The 26,507-nt window shown below is 34.0% G+C and overlaps 1 protein-coding gene across 1 annotated transcript; it reads right to left on the reverse strand.

Annotated features, from left to right (window-relative positions):
* Nucleotides 1–6,304: 6,304 nt before the first annotated feature.
* On the reverse strand, nucleotides 6,305–12,517 carry LOC139876617 (uncharacterized). The gene is made up of 10 exons (XM_071863960.1): nucleotides 12,372–12,517; nucleotides 11,911–11,977; nucleotides 11,414–11,573; nucleotides 11,200–11,313; nucleotides 9,948–10,492; nucleotides 8,740–8,913; nucleotides 8,529–8,645; nucleotides 7,735–7,914; nucleotides 7,588–7,634; nucleotides 6,305–6,873 (listed from the first exon to the last, which is right to left on the reverse strand). Exons 2-10 carry the CDS (start codon nucleotides 11,956–11,958, stop codon nucleotides 6,474–6,476), a joined length of 1,785 nt encoding a protein of 594 aa, XP_071720061.1. The 5' UTR covers nucleotides 11,959–11,977; nucleotides 12,372–12,517; the 3' UTR covers nucleotides 6,305–6,473.
* Nucleotides 12,518–26,507: the final 13,990 nt, after the last annotated feature.

Genomic DNA, 26,507 nt, shown 5'->3' on the forward strand with positions numbered 1-26,507 from the left:
GGTCTCTTAAAATATTGGGTTGTCTATCCATTTTGTGTTTTTAAACTGTAAAATAGACAAGAGTTAGATTCATAAAAAAATACTTATTAATACAAGAAATTTTTACATATATCATAAAGCATAAGAACACTATATTACATATATTACACCACACGAATACAACTATCTTATTCCGACTCGCTCGTTTCTTCTTCTTCGGTTTTGGTTCGTTTTGCCAAGTTTCTAGGGATATATGATGTTCCCCTAATACGAGCCGTCGTTGTCCACATTAGTTTAGAAAAACCTGGTGGTTTAGAGGTTCCCGGGTCATTGTTACAACTTAAGGACTTCGGGGGTTGACGATACATATAAAGTTCATCGGGGTTGGAATTAGATTTCTCTATTTTTATGCCCTTTCCCTTATTATTTTCTTTTGCCTTTTTAAATTCAGTTGGGGTAATTTCTATAACATCATCGGAATTCTCGTCGGAATCCGATTCATCGGAGAATTGGTAATCCTCCCAATATTTTGCTTCCTTGGCGGAAACACCATTGACCATAATTAACCTTGGTCGGTTGGTTGAGGATTTTCTTTTACTTAACCGTTTTATTATTTCCCCCACCGGTTCTATTTCTTCATCCGATTCCGATTCTTCTTCCGGTTCCGACTCTTCTTCCGGTTCCTCTTCAGGAACTTGTGAATCAGTCCACGAATCATTCCAATTTACATTTGACTCTTCATTATTATTAGGTGAGTCAATGGGACATGTTCTAGAGGTAGACATCTATCACATAATATCAAACACGTTAAGAGATTAATATATCACATAATATTCATATGTTAAAAATATATAGTTTCCAACAAAAATGTTAAGCAATCATTTTTAAAGAAAACACGGTCGAAGTCCAGACTCACTAATGCATCCTAACAAACTCGATAAGACACACTAATGCAAATTTTCTGGTTCTCTAAGACCAACGCTCGGATACCAACTGAAATGTCCCGTTCTTATTGATTAAAAACGTTCCATATTAATTGATTTCGTTGCGAGGTTTTGACCTCTATATGAGACGTTTTTCAAAGACTGCATTCATTTTTAAACAAACCATAACCTTTATTTCATCAATAAAGGTTTAAAAAGCTTTACGTAGATTATCAAATAATGATAATCTAAAATATCCTGTTTACACACGACCATTACATAATGGTTTACAATACAAATATGTTACAACAAAATAAGTTTCTTGAATGCAGTTTTTACACAATATCATACAAGCATGGACTCCAAATCTTGTCCTTATTTAAGTATGCGACAGCGGAAGCTCTTAATAATCACCTGAGAATAAACATGCTTAAAACGTCAACAAAAATGTTGGTGAGTTATAGGTTTAACCTATATATATCAAATCGTAACAATAGACCACAAGATTTCATATTTCAATACACATCCCATACATAGAGATAAAAATCATTCATATGGTGAACACCTGGTAACCGACAATAACAAGATGCATATATAAGAATATCCCCATCATTCCGGGACACCCTTCGGATATGATATAAATTTCGAAGTACTAAAGCATCCGGTACTTTGGATGGGGCTTGTTGGGCCCGATAGATCTATCTTTAGGATTCGCGTCAATTAGGGTGTCTGTTCCCTAATTCTTAGATTACCAGACTTAATAAAAAGGGGCATATTCGATTTCGATAATTCAACCATAGAATGTAGTTTCACATACTTGTGTCTATTTTGTAAATCATTTATAAAACCTGCATGTATTCTCATCCCAAAAATATTAGATTTTAAAAGTGGGACTATAACTCACTTTCACAGATTTTTACTTCGTCGGGAAGTAAGACTTGGCCACTGGTTGATTCACGAACCTATAACAATATATACATATATATCAAAGTATGTTCAAAATATATTTACAACACTTTTAATATATTTTGATGTTTTAAGTTTATTAAGTCAGCTGTCCTCGTTAGTAACCTACAACTAGTTGTCCACAGTTAGATGTACAGAAATAAATCGATAAATATTATCTTGAATCAATCCACGACCCAGTGTATACGTATCTCAGTATTGATCACAACTCAAACTATATATATTTTGGAATCAACCTCAACCCTGTATAGCTAACTCCAACATTCACATATAGAGTGTCTATGGTTGTTCCGAAATATATATAGATGTGTCGACATGATAGGTCGAAACATTGTATACGTGTCTATGGTATCTCAAGATTACATAATATATAATACAAGTTGATTAAGTTATGGTTGGAATAGATTTGTTACCAATTTTCACGTAGCTAAAATGAGAAAAATTATCCAATCTTGTTTTACCCATAACTTCTTCATTTTAAATCCGTTTTGAGTGAATCAAATTGCTATGGTTTCATATTGAACTCTATTTTATGAATCTAAACAAAAAAAGTATAGGTTTCTAGTCGGAAAAATAAGTTACAAGTCGTTTTTGTAAAGGTAGTCATTTCAGTCGAAAGAACGACGTCTAGATGACCATTTTAGAAAACATACTTCCACTTTGAGTTTAACCATAATTTTTGGATATAGTTTCATGTTCATAATAAAAATCATTTTCTCAGAATAACAACTTTTAAATCAAAGTTTATCATAGTTTTTAATTAACTAACCCAAAACAGCCCGCGGTGTTACTACGACGGCGTAAATCCGGTTTTACGGTGTTTTTCGTGTTTCCAGGTTTTAAATCATTAAGTTAGCATATCATATAGATATAGAACATGTGTTTAGTTGATTTTAAAAGTCAAGTTAGAAGGATTAACTTTTGTTTGCGAACAAGTTTAGAATTAACTAAACTATGTTCTAGTGATTACAAGTTTAAACCTTCGAATAAGATAGCTTTATATGTATGAATCGAATGATGTTATGAACATCATTACTACCTTAAGTTCCTTGGATGAACCTACTGGAAAAGAGAAAAATGGATCTAGCTTCAATGGATCCTTGGATGGCTCAAAGTTCTTGAAGCAAAATCATGACACGAAAACAAGTTCAAGTAAGATCATCACTTGAAATAAGATTGTTATAGTTATAGAAATTGAACCAAAGTTTGAATATGATTATTACCTTGTATTAGAATGATAACCTACTGTAAGAAACAAAGATTTCTTGAGGTTGGATGATCACCTTACAAGATTGGAAGTGAGCTAGCAAACTTGAAAGTATTCTTGATTTTATGAAACTAGAACTTTTGGAATTTATGAAGAACACTTAGAACTTGAAGATAGAACTTGAGAGAGTTCAATTAGATGAAGAAAATTGAAGAATGAAAGTGTTTGTAGGTGTTTTTGGTCGTTGGTGTATGGATTAGATATAAAGGATATGTAATTTTGTTTTCATGTAAATAAGTCATGAATGATTACTCATATTTTTGTAATCTTATGAGATATTTCATGCTAGTTGCCAAATGATGGTTCCCACATGTGTTAGGTGACTCACATGGGCTGCTAAGAGCTGATCATTGGAGTGTATATACCAATAGTACATACATCTAAAAGCTGTGTATTGTACGAGTACGAATACGGGTGCATACGAGTAGAATTGTTGATGAAACTGAACGAGAATGTAATTGTAAGCATTTTTGTTAAGTAGAAGTATTTTGATAAGTGTATTGAAGTCTTTCAAAAGTGTATAAATACATATTAAAACACTACATGTATATACATTTTAACTGAGTCGTTAAGTCATCGTTAGTCGTTACATGTAAGTGTTGTTTTGAAACCTTTAGGTTAACGATCTTGTTAAATGTTGTTAACCCAATGTTTATAATATCAAAAGAGATTTTAAATTATTATATTATCATGATATTATGATGTACGAATATCTCTTAATATGATATATATACATTAAATGTCGTTACAACGATAAACGTTACATATATGTCTCGTTTCAAAATTATTAAGTTAGTAGTCTTGTTTTTACATATGTAGTTCATTGTTAATATAATTAATGATATGTTTACTTATCATAATATCATGTTAACTATATATATAACCATATATATGTCATCATATAGTTTTTTTTACAAGTTTTAACGTTCGTGAATCACCGGTCAACTTGGGTGGTCAATTGTCTATATGAAACCTATTTCAATTAATCAAGTCTTAACAAGTTTGATTGCTTAACATGTTGGAAACATTTAATCATGTAAACATCAATCTCAATTAATGTATATAAACATGGAAAAGTTCGGGTCACTACACTAAGATGCCACTCCAAGTAAGTTGAAGGGTGAAGTGCCGATGTGTTAAGGCGCCACTCGAGGTGAAGTATCGACGTGTTAAGATGCCACCTCAAGTAAAATGAAGAGTGAAGTGTCGAAGTGTTAAGACACCACTCGGGGTGAAGTGTCGACGTGTTAAGACGCCACCCGGGGTGAAGTATCGACGTGTTAAGATGCCACCCGTGAGGTTAGTGTACGAAGTGTTAAGTGCACTAATGGTTGTTATGAACTCCGACGGTCTTTAAACACCGTTCCCTCGTTCGATTGGTTAACCATGGTTATTGTGTTGTAGTGTAGCATATTATATTGTTCGGGTTATATATATGCTATTGTTGTGCTAGCTTGTGGTATTGGAGGTTTATAGCTTTGTATTTGTGATGATAAGCTATTTGTGTTGCTAGCATGTATGCGGTATGTGAGTAAGTGTTTGCAAGTAGGTATATTATATATGTATGTGTATAATTATTGCATTCACTAAGCGTTAGCTTACCCTCTCGTTGTTTACATTTTTATAGATTCGCGTGGAGGTGATGGCTCGGGTAAGCGTGAGAACTATTGGATTGTGTAGGTTGCTTTAGAGGACGTGCTTTGGATTGATTAGGATTGGGTAGCGTATCCCCAATCGCCATGCTCGGTCTAAGTTTTGTATTAAACTAAAATGGCTCGAAATGGTCACTTGTTGTAAATTGGGTCGATGTGGGCCTGGTGTTGTAAAACTTGTTTTATTATGAAAACGTGTTAGTTTTACTTACTTTATCGTGTTGTGAAAACTGTTTCGTCTAAAAATGCCCGAAAGTGGACGATCTTTTTGTCAAAAAAGGAAAGATTGGACAGACCACTTTGGAGCGCCGCTCCACAGTGGGGCGCGCCGCGCCGAATGCTGAACTGGCCAGATTTGATAAATAAAAAAAAATTAAGCGTTGTCGGTTAGATAACGGGTTGGGTTGTTACAATCTCAGACCCGAACCCGATTAAGAAACCATGTTCCATATCCGAACTTTTACCCATCGGGTCTCCATTTACTTACTAACTCTCGGATTATGAGGTTTGCACATGGGTGAACATGGATCCCCATTTACTTGCTAAATCTCCGGTTACCGGGTTTTCTCGCAAATATCGAATATCCTGTTGTTAGTCATTCTCAATTACCATTCACCTATTTCAATTTTTGTTTCAATAATGCTATTAAAATTAAAATGAGTTTTAAATATAAATGACTATATATAAATATCGAATAATAGTACAATACCACATTGTAGCTTATATTATTATTATTATTATTATTATTATTATTATTATTAAATCTTTATTATCGTTATTAATGAAAATGAAAACATGCAAAAACAAAAAAATTAAATTTATCTGATACCTGGTCCAAGACCCAAATACACATACCCGGACTTGGCCCAAAAGTGTTGCTTTCGGATTTATTCATCGGGTACGAGTCTTTTTGTCATCCCTACTTGATGTAGATATCTGATTACAACCATCAAATTCGAAAATTGATTTGAATGAAAACCGATCAATTCAAGTCGAATTAGATTTCAGTTTTTGTTTAGTTTCAGTTCAGTTTATAAATTTGAATTTGATTTTTTAGTTTGAGTTGTTTTTAAATTCGGTTAAGTCGAAACTGGAATTCAACTAATAATATATCAAGTTATTACGGAGTATTATGTAATGTACATAGACCACGATTTTCAAAACTAATATTCATTTCTAAATCAAATTTTCATGAATATTTTGTTTACGTGTATCCAACTCTTTTGGTCAAATTCAATTTTTAATTTGGTTTCGATTTTGAAGTTTGAATTCAGTTTCGCTTCAATCTTGTTTCCAAAATTTTCAAAAGCGAACAGAACAGATCAAAAAACCATAAATCGAAAACCAGACACAATTTCAAAACAGTTCACACTTTAACCTTCCTGGCACAGGCAATTGTGCATATTGCTTCGTCCAATCTCATTATCTTCATTTTTCCATACAATATAAGGAAAAACAGATCGCATGTAAAATAGTAGTAGTATTAAGATAGAAACCTACAAACAAAATCATAGCCAATGTAATTATTTATAAAAACCTTTTTTCACAGTTCATAATACTAAAAGAGTCGAAGAAAATATTATAACGTCGATAACACTGTTTGACGGTACACTCGATAAACATCGTGTATAGCAAAAAACAAAAACTCAACTCTTTTAATCAAAAACTAGTAAAGCCAAAACACTATTAATTACGGATCATAAAATCTTCATTTTCGAATAACTCCCATTCAGCTTCAATAAGTGCCTTACGATCCTTCAACTTCTTTTCATCTACATACGGACTACCATTATCAGCAACAGGATATGTGGTTTCTGTTTCAGACTTAGGTGGTGCATTAGTTTCCTCATATTTTGTATTATTATCAAAAACCTCGTACGAATTGTCCAGCTCAGCACCCTTCTTTGGAGTTTCAAATGTTTCCTGGTCATAGTCAACACGAAAAACAGTACTTCTGAACGATGAGCTTGACGAAGCTAGAATTGATGACTTTTCGCTAGATGATAGCGATCGAGATAACGGTATTCGTTTGTCGAATTTCTCCTTGAGAAGCAACACGTCCTGAAATTTCACTGAAAACTCTCCTCTGCAAAATTTATATAACCATCTTTATTTTCATTAAAAAAAAAAAAAAAAAACAAAAAAAAACTAAACGTTTACTATGAGTCAAAAGTCAGAGTATGTTATACACAAACAAGTATAATATCTGCCTACTCACATTCAAAGAAATGAAAAAGTAAATAATATGTTGATGTGAATTTTTTTTAATTTTTTTTGTTTCCGGGGTCACCCAAGCCCAAACGGTGCACCCATTTTTACACTTTTTCCAACCCGACTAATTGATTCATTCAGCCTCCTCTAATAACAAAGGTTGTAAAAAACGCGAGACGGGGTCGAGACAGCCGGGACCTTAGCGTCGCAACGGTCAAAACGGGGTCGAAACGGATGTTGACTAACGTTGGCTTTTTATATATATTTTAAACATAGATATTTCTAACCTAAATATGTAAAATTAAAGGCAAATATCTATGTTTAATGTGAAAGATTTGCCTTTGATTTGAGATAATGTTCATGTATAAATAAATATAAAAGGTCAACGTTGGTCAAGTAAATCCATTCTTTACCGTTTTTTACCCGTTTTTAGATGGCGGTATACAACTACATTTGTTGCAACGTTCAATGCGACAGCCGTATCAGCCATTTTGTACAACACTGCTAATAACTAGCTATGCTAATATTAAGAAATAATAATTAAAAAAAATAAAAAAATAGCTATGGTAATAAATTAACTAAAACTTACTGTAAGATATCAATTGCACGACCACGATCCATCAAAAACTCTTGAAGCTAAAACACCAAAATATAAACATGTTAAAATCAGCACAAAATTAACGTTTTCAATAGTAGCATTGTTCATAAATATAATAAAACGCTTAAAGATACATACTTTAGTATTTTCCTCTGCTTCTAATTTCAGCCTTTTAGATTCTTCGACTACCGTTTCCATTTCGCTTTCTTGAGACACAAGCGCTTCTTTAGCCAACTTCACTTTTTCCAACTTTCCTTCCTCTGCTGCCTTAATTTCTTCTAAAGCTGCTGCCAACCTCACCTCTAATGCTTTACGCATCTAAACAGCAAATGCTTGATGAACTAAGTATATATATATATATATATATATATATATATATATATATATATATATATATATATATATATATAGATACATACATACATACATACATGTACATATACAGTTATACGTGTATACCTATATATATATGTGTATGTGTATGTGTGTGTGTGTGTGTGTGTTTGCGTTAAATGGAACACACAAGATATAGAAAACATTAAATGATAAAATCATCATGGTTGCAAACGGTGGTTGCGGCGGCCATTACAGGCGGCCGATGCGACGGTTTAGGGGCTAGCCCATCACGTTTTTGCCCAAAAAAGTCTAATTAGTCAGGCAAAGTCAGGTCAAAGTTGAGGGAAGTCGGTCAACGTCAGTCAAAAGTTGACTTTTTGTCTGGCCTTGATCTAGTGTAAACAAAAATCCCAAGCCCATTAAAGATAAATTAATAAATAAACTATAATTATATTATATTTATATTTATATTTATATTTATATAAATCATTATAAAAAACATAAATAATATTTAAACTAACACCACATATAGACGGACTAAAATAGAAGGTAGAGTGATACACTAAACTTAATAATATAATAATAAAAATAAATACCTCTTCAAGAATTTCAAGTGATTTGTTTCTTTCATCTGATAGAGTAAACAAACGAAACTGAAGCTCCTTCAACTCCGTAGCAAGAATCGCCTTCTCTGCATGTACTTCTCCAGCATGCTGACAAATTAATAATATAATTAAATTAAATAAAAACACAATTATTTATTTATAAAAAAAAAAGAATAATTTGACAAAAAAACGAGCTATGAACCATGTCGTTTGCTTCTTTTGCACGATTAAGTGCTTGTTTAAGCTCATCGACTTTTGCATAGATATCTGAGCAACCCCTATTGGCTTCCTCTTTTGCTTCTTCAGCAGCTTTTTCCTTTGATTCTACCTCTTTCATTAGGTCAACAACCGAATTCATAGCAGATACAAGAGCATCCTGTACCCAAATAAATAAAATATATGTTAACATATGTATGACTGTGTATGTACATGTATGCATATATGTATTACTGTGTATGTATATGTATACATATATGTATCATGTATATGTATACATATATGTATGACGGTGTATGTATGTGTATGTATGTATATGTATATGCAATGGCAAATCTACTTAACGGGTCATGGAGTCCCATAACCCCACTATCTTTTAATTTTTTTTATAGCTAAATACCCTCAAAATCTAAAAGACAACTAAATTTGACTGTGGGCATATGTTTGTAAGATTTATAGTTTTTTGAAGGTAAAGAACTACTAATTACTAATTATGAAGGGTACTTCGTAAAAGAAATTTATGACCCCTTTGGGTTTTCATCCAAGATTCTCCATTGCGTATAGGTATACATATATGTATGTATATATGTATAACTGTGTGTGTAAGTGTATGTATGTGTACGTATAAGTACAGTGACGAAAACATGAATTTATTTCACCGGGTGCAGAACTTTTCTTAAAAGCGTTCACAACTTTTTTTCTTCCATGAATATACAACCTTTTTGGTCATGGGCTTTTGGATTGGGGGCAAAATACAACCTTTTGGAGTTTTGGGTAATGGGCTTTGGGTTGGGGGCAAAATATGGAGGCTATTGGACAAAATACAACCTTTTGGGTCATGGGCTTTGGGTTGGGGGCAATATATGGAGGCTATTGGGCAAAATACAACCTTTTGGGTCATGGCTTTGGGTTGGGGGCAAAATACAACCTTTTTTCTTCGAAGTAAAGAGTCCAATAATGAAAAAGGTGGAGGCTTTTGGGTAATGGGCTTTTGGGTTCGGGGCAAAATAATAAAAATCCAAAATTTTAAGCTTAAAAATTTCAGATCCAAAAGTGGCGATTCCTCCACTGTATGCGTATACATATATGTGTATGTGTACTTATGTGTGTGTATATGTATATGTATGTGTGTGTATTTATTAAAATAAAAACGGGTCAATAAATAGAACTACAGCTTTACTAATATATATATACCTTATTATTCCTCGCATCTTCAATAATCTCCTCAAGAAGCTCAGTATTACAGTTTTGTAACGAATTAGTTAACACAGACGTCATATTAGACTCATCCTCTGAACCAACATTCTCAGCTTCAAAATCATCTCCCTTTTCAGAACCACTTTTCAAAGAACTCGAACCCGATTCACAAGTAATATCAGCTACAACCTTTTCACAATTAATTCCCGAAGCAGTTATTGTTTCATTATCAACATCCATATGTACATATTCATCATCTTTTAACACAGTTGCAGATGCATCCAGCTTAAGTGTATCAACATCCAAATGTATGTAGTTATTGTAATTTGCAGCAGATGCAGATGCAGATACAGATGCATTTAATGCAAGTGTGTGGTCCCCATCATGAACAGATCCCGAAACTGCACGCTCACTTATGACTGAGTTATCGAGCGATGGGACATTTTCGACTAAAACTTTGGATGTGATTAGTGTTAGTCGTGCATCATCAGCGTCTTCGGTTTCATCATTTGCATCATAGAAAGAAGAGTCACCAACTAGAGCTACAAATTTTAATAGGTCAAGTCAAACACAAAAGTCAACCAGAACCATTATGCATCCAATTTTACACCTGTTACTATTGTATGTAAGCAAAATTTTAAAACCGTCTTTTACAATCATTTAACTTACATTATATGTATAGAACTTGCATAAAAAACACATCAATTTATGTAGTTAAAAGCTTGCAAAAACATACAATACAATGTTTTAAACCTTGCATACATACAATAGGAGGTTTTGACATTTTGATGCATACAGTAGTAAAAGATGTAGATTTTGACACACTACCAAACTATAAACCCTAAAAAAAATGTACAACAGAAACTTTATCAGTTTATAATGTGTTTGGTCTAATGCCAAACCGATTTAATAATACCTTATACAGAAGAACGAGTCAAACGGGTCAAAATAATCCAAAGTCTTATCTTACGGATACAAACTAATAAATTGTATTGATAAACGATGAAGATTTAGATAAATAAAAAATTACAGAAACAACAACAGTAACCCAAACTACTAGGGTAACAAATTTAAAATTTATTAAAGCAATTATTATCTATATAGAGATATTGATATTGAAAACAGTACTAGTTAGTCAACCCAACCCAACACATACTAAAAGTGACCCATTACCCAACCCAAACCCACTTTGGCACCTCTGTAACAACCAGAAATAAGATTGACATGATCACAACAGATTTAACTGTACCAGTTGAAGTTTCATTAGAACTCGAAGAATGATCTACACTTGATTGTTCTTGAAAATGTGAATTAACATTATGTAAATCCACAATTTCCTGAATCTTTAAACCCTTGCTTCGATCTACGGTCATTGAATCAAGAATACATATAACAAAACATCAGCAATACAAAAAAAACCCTACAAAATCAAGATGAAACGATTAAAAAAACCCTAAAATTACCTTCAGATTGACTTGCAAAACTTGTGCTTGCATTAACAGAGCTAACCACAGGTGACGGTTTTGGAAGCTTCGGTAAAACCTCAACAAGAACAGCTTCAACTGCTCCGTCAGCATCCTTACTGTGTTCTATTGCCACAGCTTTCAGCACACGAGAATCAACCTACACAAAAGATAGATATAGATATACATAATTATATGTATATATGTATATAAGAATATATAATCAATCTGACAAAATTCAAAAGTCTACTCAAGCAAAGGTTACATTTATTCAAATAAAAAATTTTAATTGATCCCTAACTGTATTCCAATTTCCAAAATATTGACATTGCACAAAAGACTTACAAAACATATAAATACCAATATATTTACATATATGAATATAGATACAGAATTATATGTATATCAGATATCAGATGAGCAAAAAGCATAATGATTACTTAAAATATGCAGAAAAAAAAAAAGATAAAAACTGAAAATAAAAAATTAATCCATACCTGTGGAAAGACTTCTTGTAACACCCTATATACTGAACTGAACCCCATTTTTAAAGCTCAATTAAACCTGAAAAAAAAATATATTATATAATTATATTATATAATCCATTAAATGCCTGATCAATAAACTGATGAACAAAATCAATAAACCTAACCCTAACACTTACAAATACACAAAAAATTTAAACTTTAACGATTTCTACAAAAAATAAAAACTTCGGATCATCAATTGATCATGCAAAACAAACGCTAAAATAATTAAAATAATTAAAAATTACACTGTTATATTGTGAGTCACTCGCAAAATTTCTGAATCAAAATACGAATAATAAAATATATATTGATAATGATGATGATAATATATTAGTGTACGAATCGATGCGTTGTTGTTTTAAAAGGAAAAATAATTGAATGTGATTTTATAGAACGATAAAGGCTAATAAAGAGGTATGAGTGAATACCGCAATTCGGTTGAATAATTCAAAACCCTAAATAAGAAGAAGAAGAAGATGATGATGGATTATATAGATTTTGTAAAATAATTTGATTTTATAGAAAATAAAATAAAAGAATTAGAATTGGAAACGAATAATATTGAGTGACGGTCCCAATTCGATTTTTTAGAGATAACCCTCCTTTCTAAGAAATTTTTGCGGGTGATATATATCTTTGGTAAACTCAAATTAAATTAAATAAATATAATATTAGATTTTAATATTTCTTATTTATGTTAAATATTTTCTACTTATAAATTAAGTTTGTTATTGTTATATCTCTATCAACGATGTCGATGTATATCGTCGATTATTTTTCGGGTTTATTGTGTGAACATGTAGTAAACTTTTACACTTTTGCGTTTGTATGAGGCAAACTTTAAAAAGTTTTATTGTATGTATTGAATGTTCTCAAAACATCTATCTACTATATACATTTAAATTTAACTTACTATTATATGTCTAGAACTTACAAAAAAAAAATTAACTTATATGTATCAATACCACGCGAAATCGCATGACACTAAATGTTGGATCTAATCGATTCATTGTGTCTCACATTAGAAAGTGAAAGAAACAAATGTGCATATATAAGCTTATGGTAACCTCTCTCTATCACCAATTGGTTTTAGAGTAATGTGGAACTCATGAGCTTATATGTTATACATGGTGGTGGACCTAAAAATGATCTATTTTTTTATTCCATGACAAGCTCAAGAAAGAGGCAAGCTAGAAAGCATTCGATATGAGACACTTACCTAATGTTAGTATGGTGAAAAGAGAGTCTTAGAGTGCTGCTAAATGAGTAAAGCATATTAGTAGGCGATTGAGGGACGGCGAATGTCTACCCTTAGTATACCTTCGAGTGATTCAACCTGAAGTAACTCAGCATCTTCACGAGAATTTAGTTTCACCGGGTCCATGTCGGAGACAGTGGGGCAGTCGTTACACCATTCATGCATAAAAAACCCTGATTAATTCCCGATTACTCATAATTAATAGTAGTGTGTTTCATTGTTCTAAAACGAGTTTAATTAATCGATCAACTTTGGTTAACTGGTCAAAATCTGATTTGTTGATCAAAGTCGATTAAAGTCAAAATGGTTAACATTTTAACATCAATTCTAACTAAAATTTTATAGTTTTTTGAACAAAATGAACGATTTTAGACAATAATGTTAAACTTTATGTTTATGTTTATAATTTTCTTCTATATTAAAATATTTATGAAATTGGTCAAAACGCGTTTTAGATTCAAGTTTTTGATACGCGCGTTTTCGACACTTGCATTTTCGTCATGTGCGTTTTCGATTTGCGTTTTCGGTTCGCGAATCTGAAAATTTCAATTGGCAACGCGAGTCTGAAAATAAAAACTAGAACTGGAAACGTAAAATATTTTATACTGTATAACTTTATACTTATTTTATAAAATAGAATTTAATTTAATTCAATGTTAATAATAAACACATTTTTTAACATTTCATAGTATCCAATTTATTGGATTCCAATTCTATTAACACATTTAATTCATTTCAAAAACATTCTTCTGATTAAACGGGGCTTTAATGATTCGACACTCATTTAGAGTAAAATACACTTGTGCTCTTCGACCAACAAATAATCAACATGACTCAATTAATGAAAATTTTGGACAATGAATATGGTTGTTAGAGTGAGTATTATAGTGTAATATGCTCACAGACAATCTTTGTTATGTACAATCGCTAATTAAGCATGTTCCATCGACTAATTGACAAGAAATGAGAACTAAAAAATGTTTAAGGATTACTAAATGCTTGTAGAAATGGAAATATAAAAAAGGGAATTAATAATCCTGATATAAATTTTAACTAGTCAAAGACCCGAGACTTCGCGGTTATTTTATAAGAAAATTTTTAAAGATAAGAAAAATCCCGATAAATGTTTGTAGATTTTGATGGTGAAAATGGAAAAAGCCGAGAATGAAATAAGGTCAAATTATATTGAGATAAACACATAATGTTGATGAAACATAAATATGTAATAAGAATAGAATTACTGCAACATAGAAATAAATATTCTTTACATAGGTATGTATTTCCAATGGTGGTTAAAGGAAATGATTCGTTTGTGGTAGTTGTGAAGTGCAAGCAATACCAACGATTTTTGTCTTATAATTAAAGACCCGCGAATTATTATTTTAAAAAGTTTGTTTTATTAAAATAGTAATAACATGAAATAATAATGAAATCCAAATGTATCAATGTTGGAAAACAAAAATCAAATTCAAAATAAGCTATCCGAAAATTTAAATAAACGTTATAGAGTTATAGCTTCCCATTTGTGATTAAAAAGACTTCAATCTTTTTAGTAGTTGTTAATGGTGAGTAATGCCATCGATGTTTGTCTTATATTGAGTATGTCTTCAACTTTTTTCATAGTAGAAATACATACTTCATCGGCCTGTAAAAAATGAAAGTTGAATAAAAAAGACACAAGTAGTATTGAACAATTTGATTATAAAGTATTTAAATTGTATTATAATGGTTTTTTTTTTTATCATATTAGACCTGTCCATTTTACCTCTTTCACAACCATTTGATAATTTACTTGTATATTAGACCCGCCATTTTACAAATCATTTGTACTACATTTAATATGTTACTTGTCTATTAGACCAGCTCATCTTAGTTCTTTCACAAACCTCCTCCTGCCCATTTTGTCAATGTCAAAATTCATGTAATATTAATTCATTAATTAGTTATAAATGAATGATAATAAAGTGTAGATGAGTTGGCCCAACCCAGTCTGACCCATTATCAAACCCGTCCATCCGGTCCATTCTGCCACCTGTTACAAATATTCATTGCACTACATTACATGTAGGAGATACGAAGATAAGCTACTTTAAATAAACGTAATATTACCATATGTAGCTTGTCTTTTAACTTTTGATAGGTGTCAATTACAAACTCGCCCTGTAAATGAAGGTTCTGAAGTAGGTAAGATGCTAGAAAGATAGACAACACTTAAGCCAAATCATATAATCTTGTAATGTTGATGTTATATGTTATATATTGAAGAAGCATATGGTGAAAAGCCAAATCATATAATCTTAAACTACCTGAAGTATAATATGAAATGGATTCGAATGTAATGTGATAAAGTCAAAGACGGGGTAAATACCAGTTAATTTCTCAAGCTTTTTTCATTCAAAACAATTCTTTCTTTGTGGGATCTAGACTTGATGTTAGTACAGGATCAACTTCGAGTTAACCTACAAAGATAATATGTTAACCATCAGTTTCAAAATATCCATCAATCCTATTCATAACCAAAGATATCTTATATTCGATATCCGCAATCTTACAGCATCATTCATATACAATACACAAACACAACAATAATACAGTTTCAAGAATTATATCTAACATACTCTTAACTAACTATAACTTAAATATATGCAATGAAAATGTCTATTCAGTCAACGAACCCACATGCAGTATATATCTTATTTATTTTCAACCCTTTGACCCATTATCCAACCCACATTAGCCACAACAGAGAGCATATAATATTGGTGTAAAGATAGTAGCTAATTATTTTGATGAGATTAAATGTAAAGGTGGTAAAGAGTTAAGTTTAAATCAATTAGTTTGAAATAAATGAGTACGCATTACATGGAGATTTTAGTGTAATTTGTTGTAAACTAGTTGTGGAGCCCTCGCTTCGCATCGGGGGGCTCCGTTTTGAATGCGAGTAAAAAAAAAGTCTTGATCTATTTTGTAAAAAAAAAAAAATTTCGACATCTAACATTGAAGGGTTGTTCCTTTTGTGAAAGTCGCTTCTTTTAACGTTCGTTTTTTTTTAAAGTTAGTTGATGTATTTTGTAAAAAAGAATGCTTTTCGACATCTTTTGGTAGCATTGAAGGGTTGTTCATTTTATGAAAGTTGCCTCTTTTATCGTTGAGGAAGAAAAAAAAAGTTGGTTGATTTTTTTGTAAAAAAGAATTTTTTTCGACATCTTTTGGTAACATTGAAGGGTTGGTTCTTTTACGAAAGTTGCTTATTTTATCGTTAGGGACAAAAAATAATAGTGAAATGACGAAAATACCCCTAGTTACTATTGATGAATAGTAAAACAGTGTTTGTGTATTAGTTAATATATAAATGTATTTTAAAATATGGGTATTGATGTAAATCTTATTTAAATTAAAAATTTGTATTAGGTAATAATAATTTTGAGATTAAATTAAGGGTTGTAATGATGTAATTAGTTTGAAACTTTGAATGAATGGTTTAGATCATTTATTTAAAAAGATTATTACTTATTTAAACTCCTGTTTAATAACTAGAGGGAGGGGAACAGATGTTTCATCTACCACTAACAAAGTAATGTACAACACTTGCATATCAAAAAATAGTTATACACATTCGGCAATAAGATTTCAACATTATTTTAAGCCTTACATATACAGTTTCATAATCTTGTTTATGTTTTATTATTAATTGATTTACCTATATCAACCACAGTAAATTTAAATATAATTTTCAAACACAATTTAAATTTGAAAAATTAGAATAATATACCATGAAACCATTCAATGCTAAAAACATACTCCCTCTGTCCCATCACAAGTGTCCACATTTCCATTTTGGGATGTCCCATTTTAAGTGTCCACTTTGTTTTTCAACCAATGAGAAGAGGTTATTATGGAGAGAGAAGATTTCTGATTGGTTGAGAATGGAGTTAGTGAGATTTCCTAAAACTGTGTGCAAAAAGTAAGTGAACACTTGTAGTGAGACAGAGGTAGTACCATGCAAGATTTGAAGGTAGTACAAAGTCATTGATCTCATTATAATCAACCGGTCGATAGCCATCAGTTGTAAGATGGGATGGAGGACTTGGTTGAATATTTGTGAGAGGTGGGATCTTGATCTTCCAATCTTGATCTATCAATTTCAAACGTGGAACAACCGAGAAGCCAGATAGTTGTATAAAAAAACCTTTAACAAAAAAGGGCTCGAAAACGGGCATTACATTTTTTTCGACTGATGCAAGTATCTTGTTAGCCTAAGTTAATATAAAAAGTATAGTGTCATATGCAAGAATAATATAATCTTACAACCTGTTGACTGATCATATACATACATATGTATATGTATATTTTTAGTGCGAAAAGCCACTTAAAGGCAAAGATACAAGACACTTAAACCGCGATAAATCTTAATGAATGCGGTAGGATTGCGCGGAATATTAAAGAGTGCGTAGGATTCTCGCAGTACTTGTGCGGAATGCCTAAGTGCCCGTACATCTTACTTTCTCGTAAGTCCCAAACCTCTAAATAGGGAGCTTGGCCTCTCATCTGAGGTTGTTGATTCTGGAAGAATTGCTCTAGCCATATTGATCTCTCTCGTGAATTTGCCCGAGACTTGATCTTTGTTGGTTAAGGTAATTTACGAAGACCGGGACATGGTTGTTGATCATTTAGCACTTAACGAAATATGACAATAAGGTCCCAAAACCATACTCGACATCCATTATACCCCCTCATTGCACTCAATCCTTGATTAGCCTTAATTGGATAATCTAGGATTGTCAATTGGCGCCATCCGTGGGACACGAATAGAATTGAAATGAAAAATTCACGTTCGTTTTAATCGAGCTATTAAACTCATTTTCCAATTCTAATTGTGTTATTTTCTTCATTATTTTGCAGGAAGATTTTCCAATTCTAATCGTGTTATTTTCTTCATTATTTTGCAGGAAGGTGTTCTTAATTCAAAAGAAGTGAAAACTACAAGTTATCCTTGAATAAAACATGACTACGTGCAACAAAAAGAAGAATACAAGTACTATAGGTGCATCGGATCCAAAAAATGCTTCGAATTTTGACTTTCAGTCAAGTCCTGAAGTTAGCCAGCAAACTAGAGAATTGCTTGTAAAAGCATCTGCAAACGCTAAAGCAATTGAAGAAGAACAATCAAATGTTTTGACTGAAAAAGTGAATGCGGCAAGGCGAAATGTGCCGCAAACGCGTGAAGAGCAAAAAACAGAAGAAATGAGGTTAAAATTAGCCTCTGCAAGTGCGCAGGCAAAAATGGACAAAGCCTCGCATAATGGCGCTGAAACCGCAGAAAAGGGAATGTCAAAAAAGACTGCGAAAAAAAATGCTTACGCCTTTAGAGGCAAAGCAATTGTTGAAGGAAAGAGGTTTTGACCTCTGCATTTCAAATAATTACGAATGGCCACTCCATGAAACATCGCCAAATGTGCAAAGGTTAACGATACAACATAATGAGAACATACGAGATGAAATTCAAGACCAAAGTGCTTTTGGTTCACCAGTGTTAATTTTAAAGAAAGCAAGAAGTGCTAAAGCTTTCTCTGATAATTCTGAAAATTCTGAAAGTGATCCTGAAGTGGTTGAAATTGCGAAGTTAAAACGCAAAAGGCCTTCCACGCCTGTTCCGCGATATTATGAAGAAGGAGAAACATCTCAGGCTGCGAAAATGGAGAATGCACAAATGTTTTTGGCGGATATGTTCAAAAAGTTGGCACCAAAAGATATGCAACACAAGTTTGAACATCCAGATGTTATTCAACAAAGGATTGAAAAATATTGCGCAGAAAATAAGGAAGTGCGGCCAAAAAAGGCAATTGAAATAACGTTCGCGATAGAAAAATTTGGGGAGCACATATCTGATTACCCAATCACTACACCACCCATTGTGCCTGCAACTTTGGGTGTATATTCGAGGCTAACAAATCCACTTGACTTTTTGCAAAGATTTGAAGGTGTTGTAAGCACGTACAACTGGGATGAGGCGGTTGCGTGCCGTGTTTTCTCAATGGTGTTGCAGGGCTTAGCGCATGAATGGTTTCATAATCTAAGCTCAAGAAGCATTGCGGGGTTTGTTGACTTAAGAGAAAAATTTCTTTTGCAGTTTCAAAACTTGTTACCGCAGAAAAAGACGCACATCGAGTGCCATGATATTAAACAGGGCTTCAAAGAAACATTGGGAAGTTTATTGACAAGGTACATTTATGAATGTCAGAAAATTTCAAATCTCAATGAGGATCAGGAAATTTCTGGTTTTGTGCATGCGATAAATCCGCAGAGGCACCCAACACTTATGCGGCGCCTTCGCAGAGATGTGCCGTGTAATTTTGCCAAAGTCATGCAAGAAACATATGACTATATTCGCTGTAGTGAGAACAGTAATATAGTGCAAAATTGCGGGTGGGGCAAGGACAGAAGTTGGCGCGATGATAATGACACATACCGTGATGGTAAGGGGATGGATACCGCAATTATAACCGCGGATCTGGTCAGCAAAGAAGGAATAACAATGGTGAAAATTGGCGCAATGATCGGCAGCGCAATAATGGAGATGGTGGTACTAAAGGTTATAATAACCGTGACAGGAATTATACGCGAAAATGGAATAATGATTCCTTTGTTGTAATCCAAACCTTATCAAAATCGCCAAAAGAGATACTTTTGCAAGAGCGTGTTGCTAAGACATTTCCAGACCCACCGCAGTTGAGTGATAATAATAGGCGTGATAAATCTAAATTTTATGTCTTTCATGATAATTATGGGCATGATACAAATAGATGTCGCGACTTTATTGAGTTAATTGCAGATGCGGTTGGGCAGGAGAAATTGAATCATCTTTTGATTAACAAAGAAACTGTAACAGACTGAAACCCGGGCTAGTTGTAAGTGGACTATTTTGCCCTTAGAGTTTGTGTTTAGTCTTAAGTGCTTTTATTTTAATTATTTTATTAGTGTTTTATTATATTTGTGTCGTGTCCAGTTTGTGACAAGGGTTCCAGAACAGGCTTGTTTATTTTATTTGGACCTCGTTTGGGTTACCTAATCCTGTCCGAATGATATCAGATAACTGGTAAATACCCGTGTGTGATGGGGTATTGTGTTTAACACAAATATATAAGCTTTGACCTGCTTATTTTGTGATGTTTCCAGAAAATTCATTCTTCACTCCCGTACCTAACTTCCACCTCTTCAAACCCTAATCCTTAAACATTGATCTTGAGCTCAAATTGGTGTTAGAATCGTGTTTGTTATCGTTTACTGAGTCTATCAAGGTAAGTAAAATGTGTTTTCGTGTTCAATTCGTTGTTAAATTCATGGTTTTGTGTAAGTTTGGTAAAAAGCTTGAATTTGTGTCAAAACAAGTGATTTAAGTATTGTTATGGTCAAATTGTTGTGGGTTTTGAGTCTATAACAAGTAGTGAACAAGTTGTGGTCGATTTTGGTGTTTAAAACGAGCTCTAGATCGAGATTTGAGGATTTCATCGTGAAGTCCGTAGCCTTTGTTCAGTTTCTGAGGAAGATGAACACAGTCGGCCGACTGTCGGTCGACAGTCGACCGACTGATGGTGAACCGACCGATTGTTGAATGAACCGACCGATTGAGATTTACCTTCGGCTGATTACCTAATCCTGTCCGACTGAGGGTTCAACCGACCGACTGAGATTTACCTTCGGACGATTGATGTATTACCCAATGAATTGACCGACTGGAAAGGTCAGTTGACCGATTGTGTCAACAGTCGACCGACTGTAAGTGTCAGTCGACCGACTGTGTCCAGGGAAGAATGTTTTACCAAAGTACCTTTTTCTAGCCGTTATGCTGTCCGTTTGTATTTTGGTGTTCAGGATGTAAATTTTGAAAGTGCATAAGTGTTAAGTATGAAAATTTTAGCGGACGCATTTTTTTTTACTAATTTGCTATAATTCGCTGTCAGTGTGCCTAATCTTGATGGGAACACTATTCTAACTTGGTTTTGCTGTTCTCAGGAGATAAGGACAAGGAGGAAGCTCAGAAATAATAACTGAGCAGTTGCTGGTAATTGGTGAGTGGGTCTATCTACGGATAGAGTTTGAGTAGCATATCATGCTACTGTGGTTGACTCTTTTACCATGCATAGTGTAGGAATTGCTATGATAGAATAATATCGTTTGCCTGATGTTGTATGTGAATTATGTGTACACTGTGTGAATGGCACCAGTTGGGCCTAGGGAGACTGGGGGCTCGAGACCGTGCCTAGGAGAGGTTAGAGTCTGTATGAGGTCAACCGTGCCAAGGGGAGGTTGGGTCCATAGGCTACTGATTATGGAGTATAGTGTGAATGATGCATCCCCTGCATCTGGATAACTATACTGTGAATTGAGTAGCATGGACTATCGGTAGACTCAGGCCCGATCAGCTGAGAGTCGTGTGCTCATACAAGCCGCCGATCCTCATATTGTCTTATTGTATGCTAGTTGGTAGTTAGCAAGTGTTGTTGTTAGTATATAGCTTGTGTGTGGCTTAAGCTATATCTGTTAGATAGATTCCATTCACTTAGCGGTGCGCTAATCCCCCACATGTTTCCCCCTTTGCAGGTTTAGGTACTGCTAGTCGGGATGGGTATTGATGCAGAAGACATGTTTGACAACCCAACTCTGATGTGGACTTTTGTATAAATAATTTTTTGTAATAACGTAACACCGTTGTGTAAACTTAAACATAATTACACGGATTAATGTAATGACGTGACATATATAGTGTTTGTAAATAAAGTCTTCTGCTGTGTGTTTAAAAAAAATGGCCGGTGTTACAGAAACAAATACCACAGATGCAATGGTGGTACCCGCATTGGCTGCTACTCCAAAAACACCAAATGTCAATATGGTGGTGCAGAAAGAGCGTAAAGCACCCGCGGTCAAAAACTTAGGTGCAAAGGTAGTGGGAAAAAAGGATAATTTGCAAAAAATTCAAGTAATCAACATGGTGACTGTTAATAGTAATGCTCAAAAGCAGAAACCTGTTGAAGCTTATGCGAAATGGCAGCTTGCGCCAATAACTTTCACATCAGGAAATGACTGCGAATTTTTAGAAGAGCCAATTGTGATATCATGCAGGATTGCGAAAGTTGGTATTCAAGTGATGAAAGTGCATGTGGACACTGGGAGTAGTGTTGATGTTATGTACAATCAATGTTTTCATAAACAGTCAAAAGATATTCAATCCAAACTCAAGTCAACTGCAATGTCTTTATCAGGTTTTTCAGGCGAGTCCGCGTGACCTATTAGGCAATTGGAGTTAGAAATTGAAATTGTGGATGAACAGAATGCAATGCTTATGCGCAAAGCTGTGCTGAACTTGTATGTCATGAATACTGCGTCGCGTTATAATATTCTTCTAGGACGCACAGCTGTTTGTAAGCTGGGTATTGTTTCATCACCAATTCATGGCATGGTAAAATTTGCAACTTCTGACGGAATTGCAACAGTTACATCCGCTGTTCAAGTGCCATTATGTGCATCTATAATGGTGAATGGTAATGTTGGAACAGAAGGCCATGTAGTGGTTACAAACGCAGAAGTTATGGTGATAGATTGATACTAAATGTGAAAATTTGAAATTTCAATGAGAAGTTTTAATGTGAATGTTGGTAGTGTGGATGTTGATGCACAAGTTGTTGTTTAGAAGAGAATGTGGCAAATGTGTTTAGATACTGTATGATGATTGTTGAAACAGCACAATGTAAATAAATAAAGTGTTTTGGTTTCTGTTAAGGCATCATTATGTGCGAATGAAATTATGTTACGCATATATATATAATATTTCAAGTTCTGCGTGAAAATTTTAAAAACAATGGATATTTTTAATAAGTACAACATAAAGTGATGGAAAAGCCCACTTTATGCAGAATGGCGTTGATATTTATGATGAAATTCATCTTGTGAAAATAAAGCTGTTTACGCTGGTTGCCATTGTAAAACCGCGATCATTGTTTTTTGCAGAAAAAAGTGACAATAAAAGGTGTAACTTTGTGTGCAAATTCACGGCTGAAGGCATTGTAAAAGTAATAAACTCGCAATTGTATAAGTGATGGTAAAGCCCACTTATTGTTTAATGTGCATAAATAAAAAGTGTATGCGAAAGGATAGATACTTGTAATTTTCCCAAAGTATTTAACATGGCAATACTTGGATGCTTTGCATAAAACACATATTCACCTAAGGATCGTTTCAGTGGACTTAGAAGATTCATAATGTGTATAAACACGTGTATACAGGTTGTTTCACATTGAGTATTTGTTTGTTATGTGCACAATAATGAACAATGAAACTGCAAAGGACAATGCTAGTGATTATGAATGCTGAAAAAGTACTTAAGCGCTATAAAAGTAAACAGTTGCAACTGATATAAATATTTCTCTATTAATTAAACCGCATAACAATGCGGTCATGAGTTACAAAAAAGAATGCAATCTTAATTGCGGATATACTGCGAATTTACAATTCAAGATCTACAATGTCCTTAACAGTGACATTTTCTTTTTGACTGAGTGCGATAAGATCTGGAATGTCAATATGTTCTATACCTTTGCTCGTTTCTGTATAAACGTCGTTAGCAATCTCCATGTCGCATACCTCCTTCTCAATAACCTCTGGATATGGCGCGCCAATACTGTAAGCGGTTGAGATTAATGATAAAAATTCGCAGCGTTCGCGGAGTTTAACTGCGTTAAGATAAGCTTGGAATTTTTGCGAAACTGGTTTGGAGTCCATAATTTTATGGCTAAGGGCGGGTAGGTATGCGTTGAGTTGTTTGAATTGATCGTCTGTGGTTGCAAATTGCTGTTGCGACTCTAGAGCCATAGTAAGTGTAGTGACTTGAGCTTCGGTTGATTGGAGTGCGGTCTGCGCATTCTCAAGCTCTTTTTTCAGATTTGCGTTCTCTTTCTCCAGACGAGCAATTTTGTTGTCAGCTTGCTTTAACGTTTTAGTTTGATTCATAACCTCTGTGACTAATCTATCTCTGCGAGGAATGTCATCAACTAGAAAGCATACTGTAGAGTATAGATTCTGTACTCTCGCACTCTCCATTGTTTCGTCGTCAATCTTCTCAAACTCCGCGCGAACATCTTCAGGAACCGCATACCCAAGCTGTTTCAGTTGGTCTGCGGCTGTCTCTCGTTCAATATCCACGTGTTCGCTGAGATGATCAAATTGGACATACATCATTGGGCTTGCTGGGGTAAAGTCTTTGTCAAAAACGTTATGTGGAATTTCTTGTGAAATGTTGAATTGAGGACCCTCTTGGGAGCTTTTAGTAAGGTCAATGGGTTCTGCGTAAGAAAGTTTAAAAGGAATGTTATTTAGAAATCGCATTATGAATGCACAATAATCACAGTATGAATGCACAATAATCGCAGTAGGAATACAGTATATTAGAGTACTCGCAATATGTATTTCACATACCTTCCTCAGACTCTTCTTGAACAATGCGTTTAGCACGTTTCTTTCCTGTAGTGGCTGGATTGGTTGTGGAGCTCTTGCGTTTAACTTTTTCATGAATATCTGCAATGATATTCTCATTAATCAAAGGTTCTTCGATGTCAGTAATTTCGTTACCCTCCAATGAACGACGGTATGAAGTGAACCCCTTGATATCTTTCTCGCGCATAAGTTGTGCGAGAGAAATCTCTGCGAAAACCATGAAAGTGTTAACAGTTTTGAATATGCGAAAGAACGCGTTCATAATATGCACATTTTAAAATGATGAATGCATACCGTTACCATCTGCATCCTTAAAAATTCCAATTTGGTTAGACCATAACCAATGCGTATAAACTCTGCTTACATGTAGAGGCACGATCCTATAGGGACGAATCTGAAGGCGCACGTTGGTGATTTGTTCAAACGTTTCTGTTTAAAATTCATCAAGGGTAACACGGTTTTTGCTGTTCTCTGAGCATGTAGTTACCCAGGTGTCAACATTATGATATCCGTGAAGGGCGGTGGTTTTCACGAAGAAAAAAGATTGTTGCCAATTGCCAACATTTTCTTTTGGTGTATCCATTACACCATTGTGGCATTTAAGCGTAAACCAACTGGCATCATGTGTCAGAATGGTAGAAAATTTGCGGAAAACCTCTAGTGAGGCTGGCCTGTTGATTGCATTGCAGTACATCTCAAATAAAATGAGTGTTGCAACCAAGTTAGGGTGGAATTGGCCAGGACTTACTGCGTAGAATTGACACGCACTCAGGAAAAAATCTGTAAAGGGGAATCTAAGATTGCCTAAATATAAAGAAGTTTCATATATCGCAGTATAATCCTTCGGTGGATTATTAGCAGTAACGCCTGATACAGGTGCAATGGTCTCGAATAATTCAAGCATTGGATAGTTGAGCTTGATCTGTGCAAGTGTCTCATTCGTAATAAGCGAATCGAAGTCACTTACGGATGGACTAGAAGTGGCTGGAGAACGTGATGTGGACATAATGACCAGTAAAATAAAGTTTGGTAAAGTAATTAAGTATGTGTAAAGAAAACGCAGAAAGATGGGTGAATGCGATGAAATTTATGAATGCACTTTTTTAGAGAGAGAAACTAGTAAGAGAAAGTGAACCTGGAAATATGTGGTTATGTCCTATATTTATACTCACAAGATTGCAACAAAGGGCCGTTTACAAGTAATGATGATAAAACAACGGCTATTAAATTGCGAAAGGATTGCAACAGATAAAAATATAGCCGTTAGAATAAAACATGCAACGCGGGCGGTTCATTTAGATGATATGCGAAACCGCGTACATATGCGAATGATTTTTAAACCTCATACAAACTACAATTTTTATTTTTTGGAGTTTATTGTATTACATTTTCTGCAAAAATGTAACACAATAAACTGGGGGGACTTGATCATATACATACATATGTATATGTATATTTTTAGTGCGAAAAGCCACTTAAAGGCAAAGATATAAGACACTTAAACCGCGATAAATCTTAATGAATGTGGTAGGATTACGCGGAATATTAAAGAGTGCGTAGGATTCTAGCAGTACTTGTGCGGAATGCCTAAGTGCCCGCATATCTTACTTCCGCGTAAGTCCCAAACCTATAAATAGGGAGCTTGGCCTCTCATTTGAGGTTGTTGATTCTGGAAGAATTGCTCTAGCCATATTGATCTCTCTCGTGAATTTGCCCGAGACTTGATCTTTGTTGGTTAAGGTAATTTACGAAGACTGGGACATGGTTTTTGATCGTTTAGCACTTAACGAAATATGACAATAAGGTCCCAAAACCATAA

The sequence above is a fragment of the Rutidosis leptorrhynchoides genome, chromosome 11 (genome assembly GCF_046630445.1).
Source record: "Rutidosis leptorrhynchoides isolate AG116_Rl617_1_P2 chromosome 11, CSIRO_AGI_Rlap_v1, whole genome shotgun sequence".
Lineage (NCBI taxonomy): Eukaryota > Viridiplantae > Streptophyta > Magnoliopsida > Asterales > Asteraceae > Rutidosis > Rutidosis leptorrhynchoides.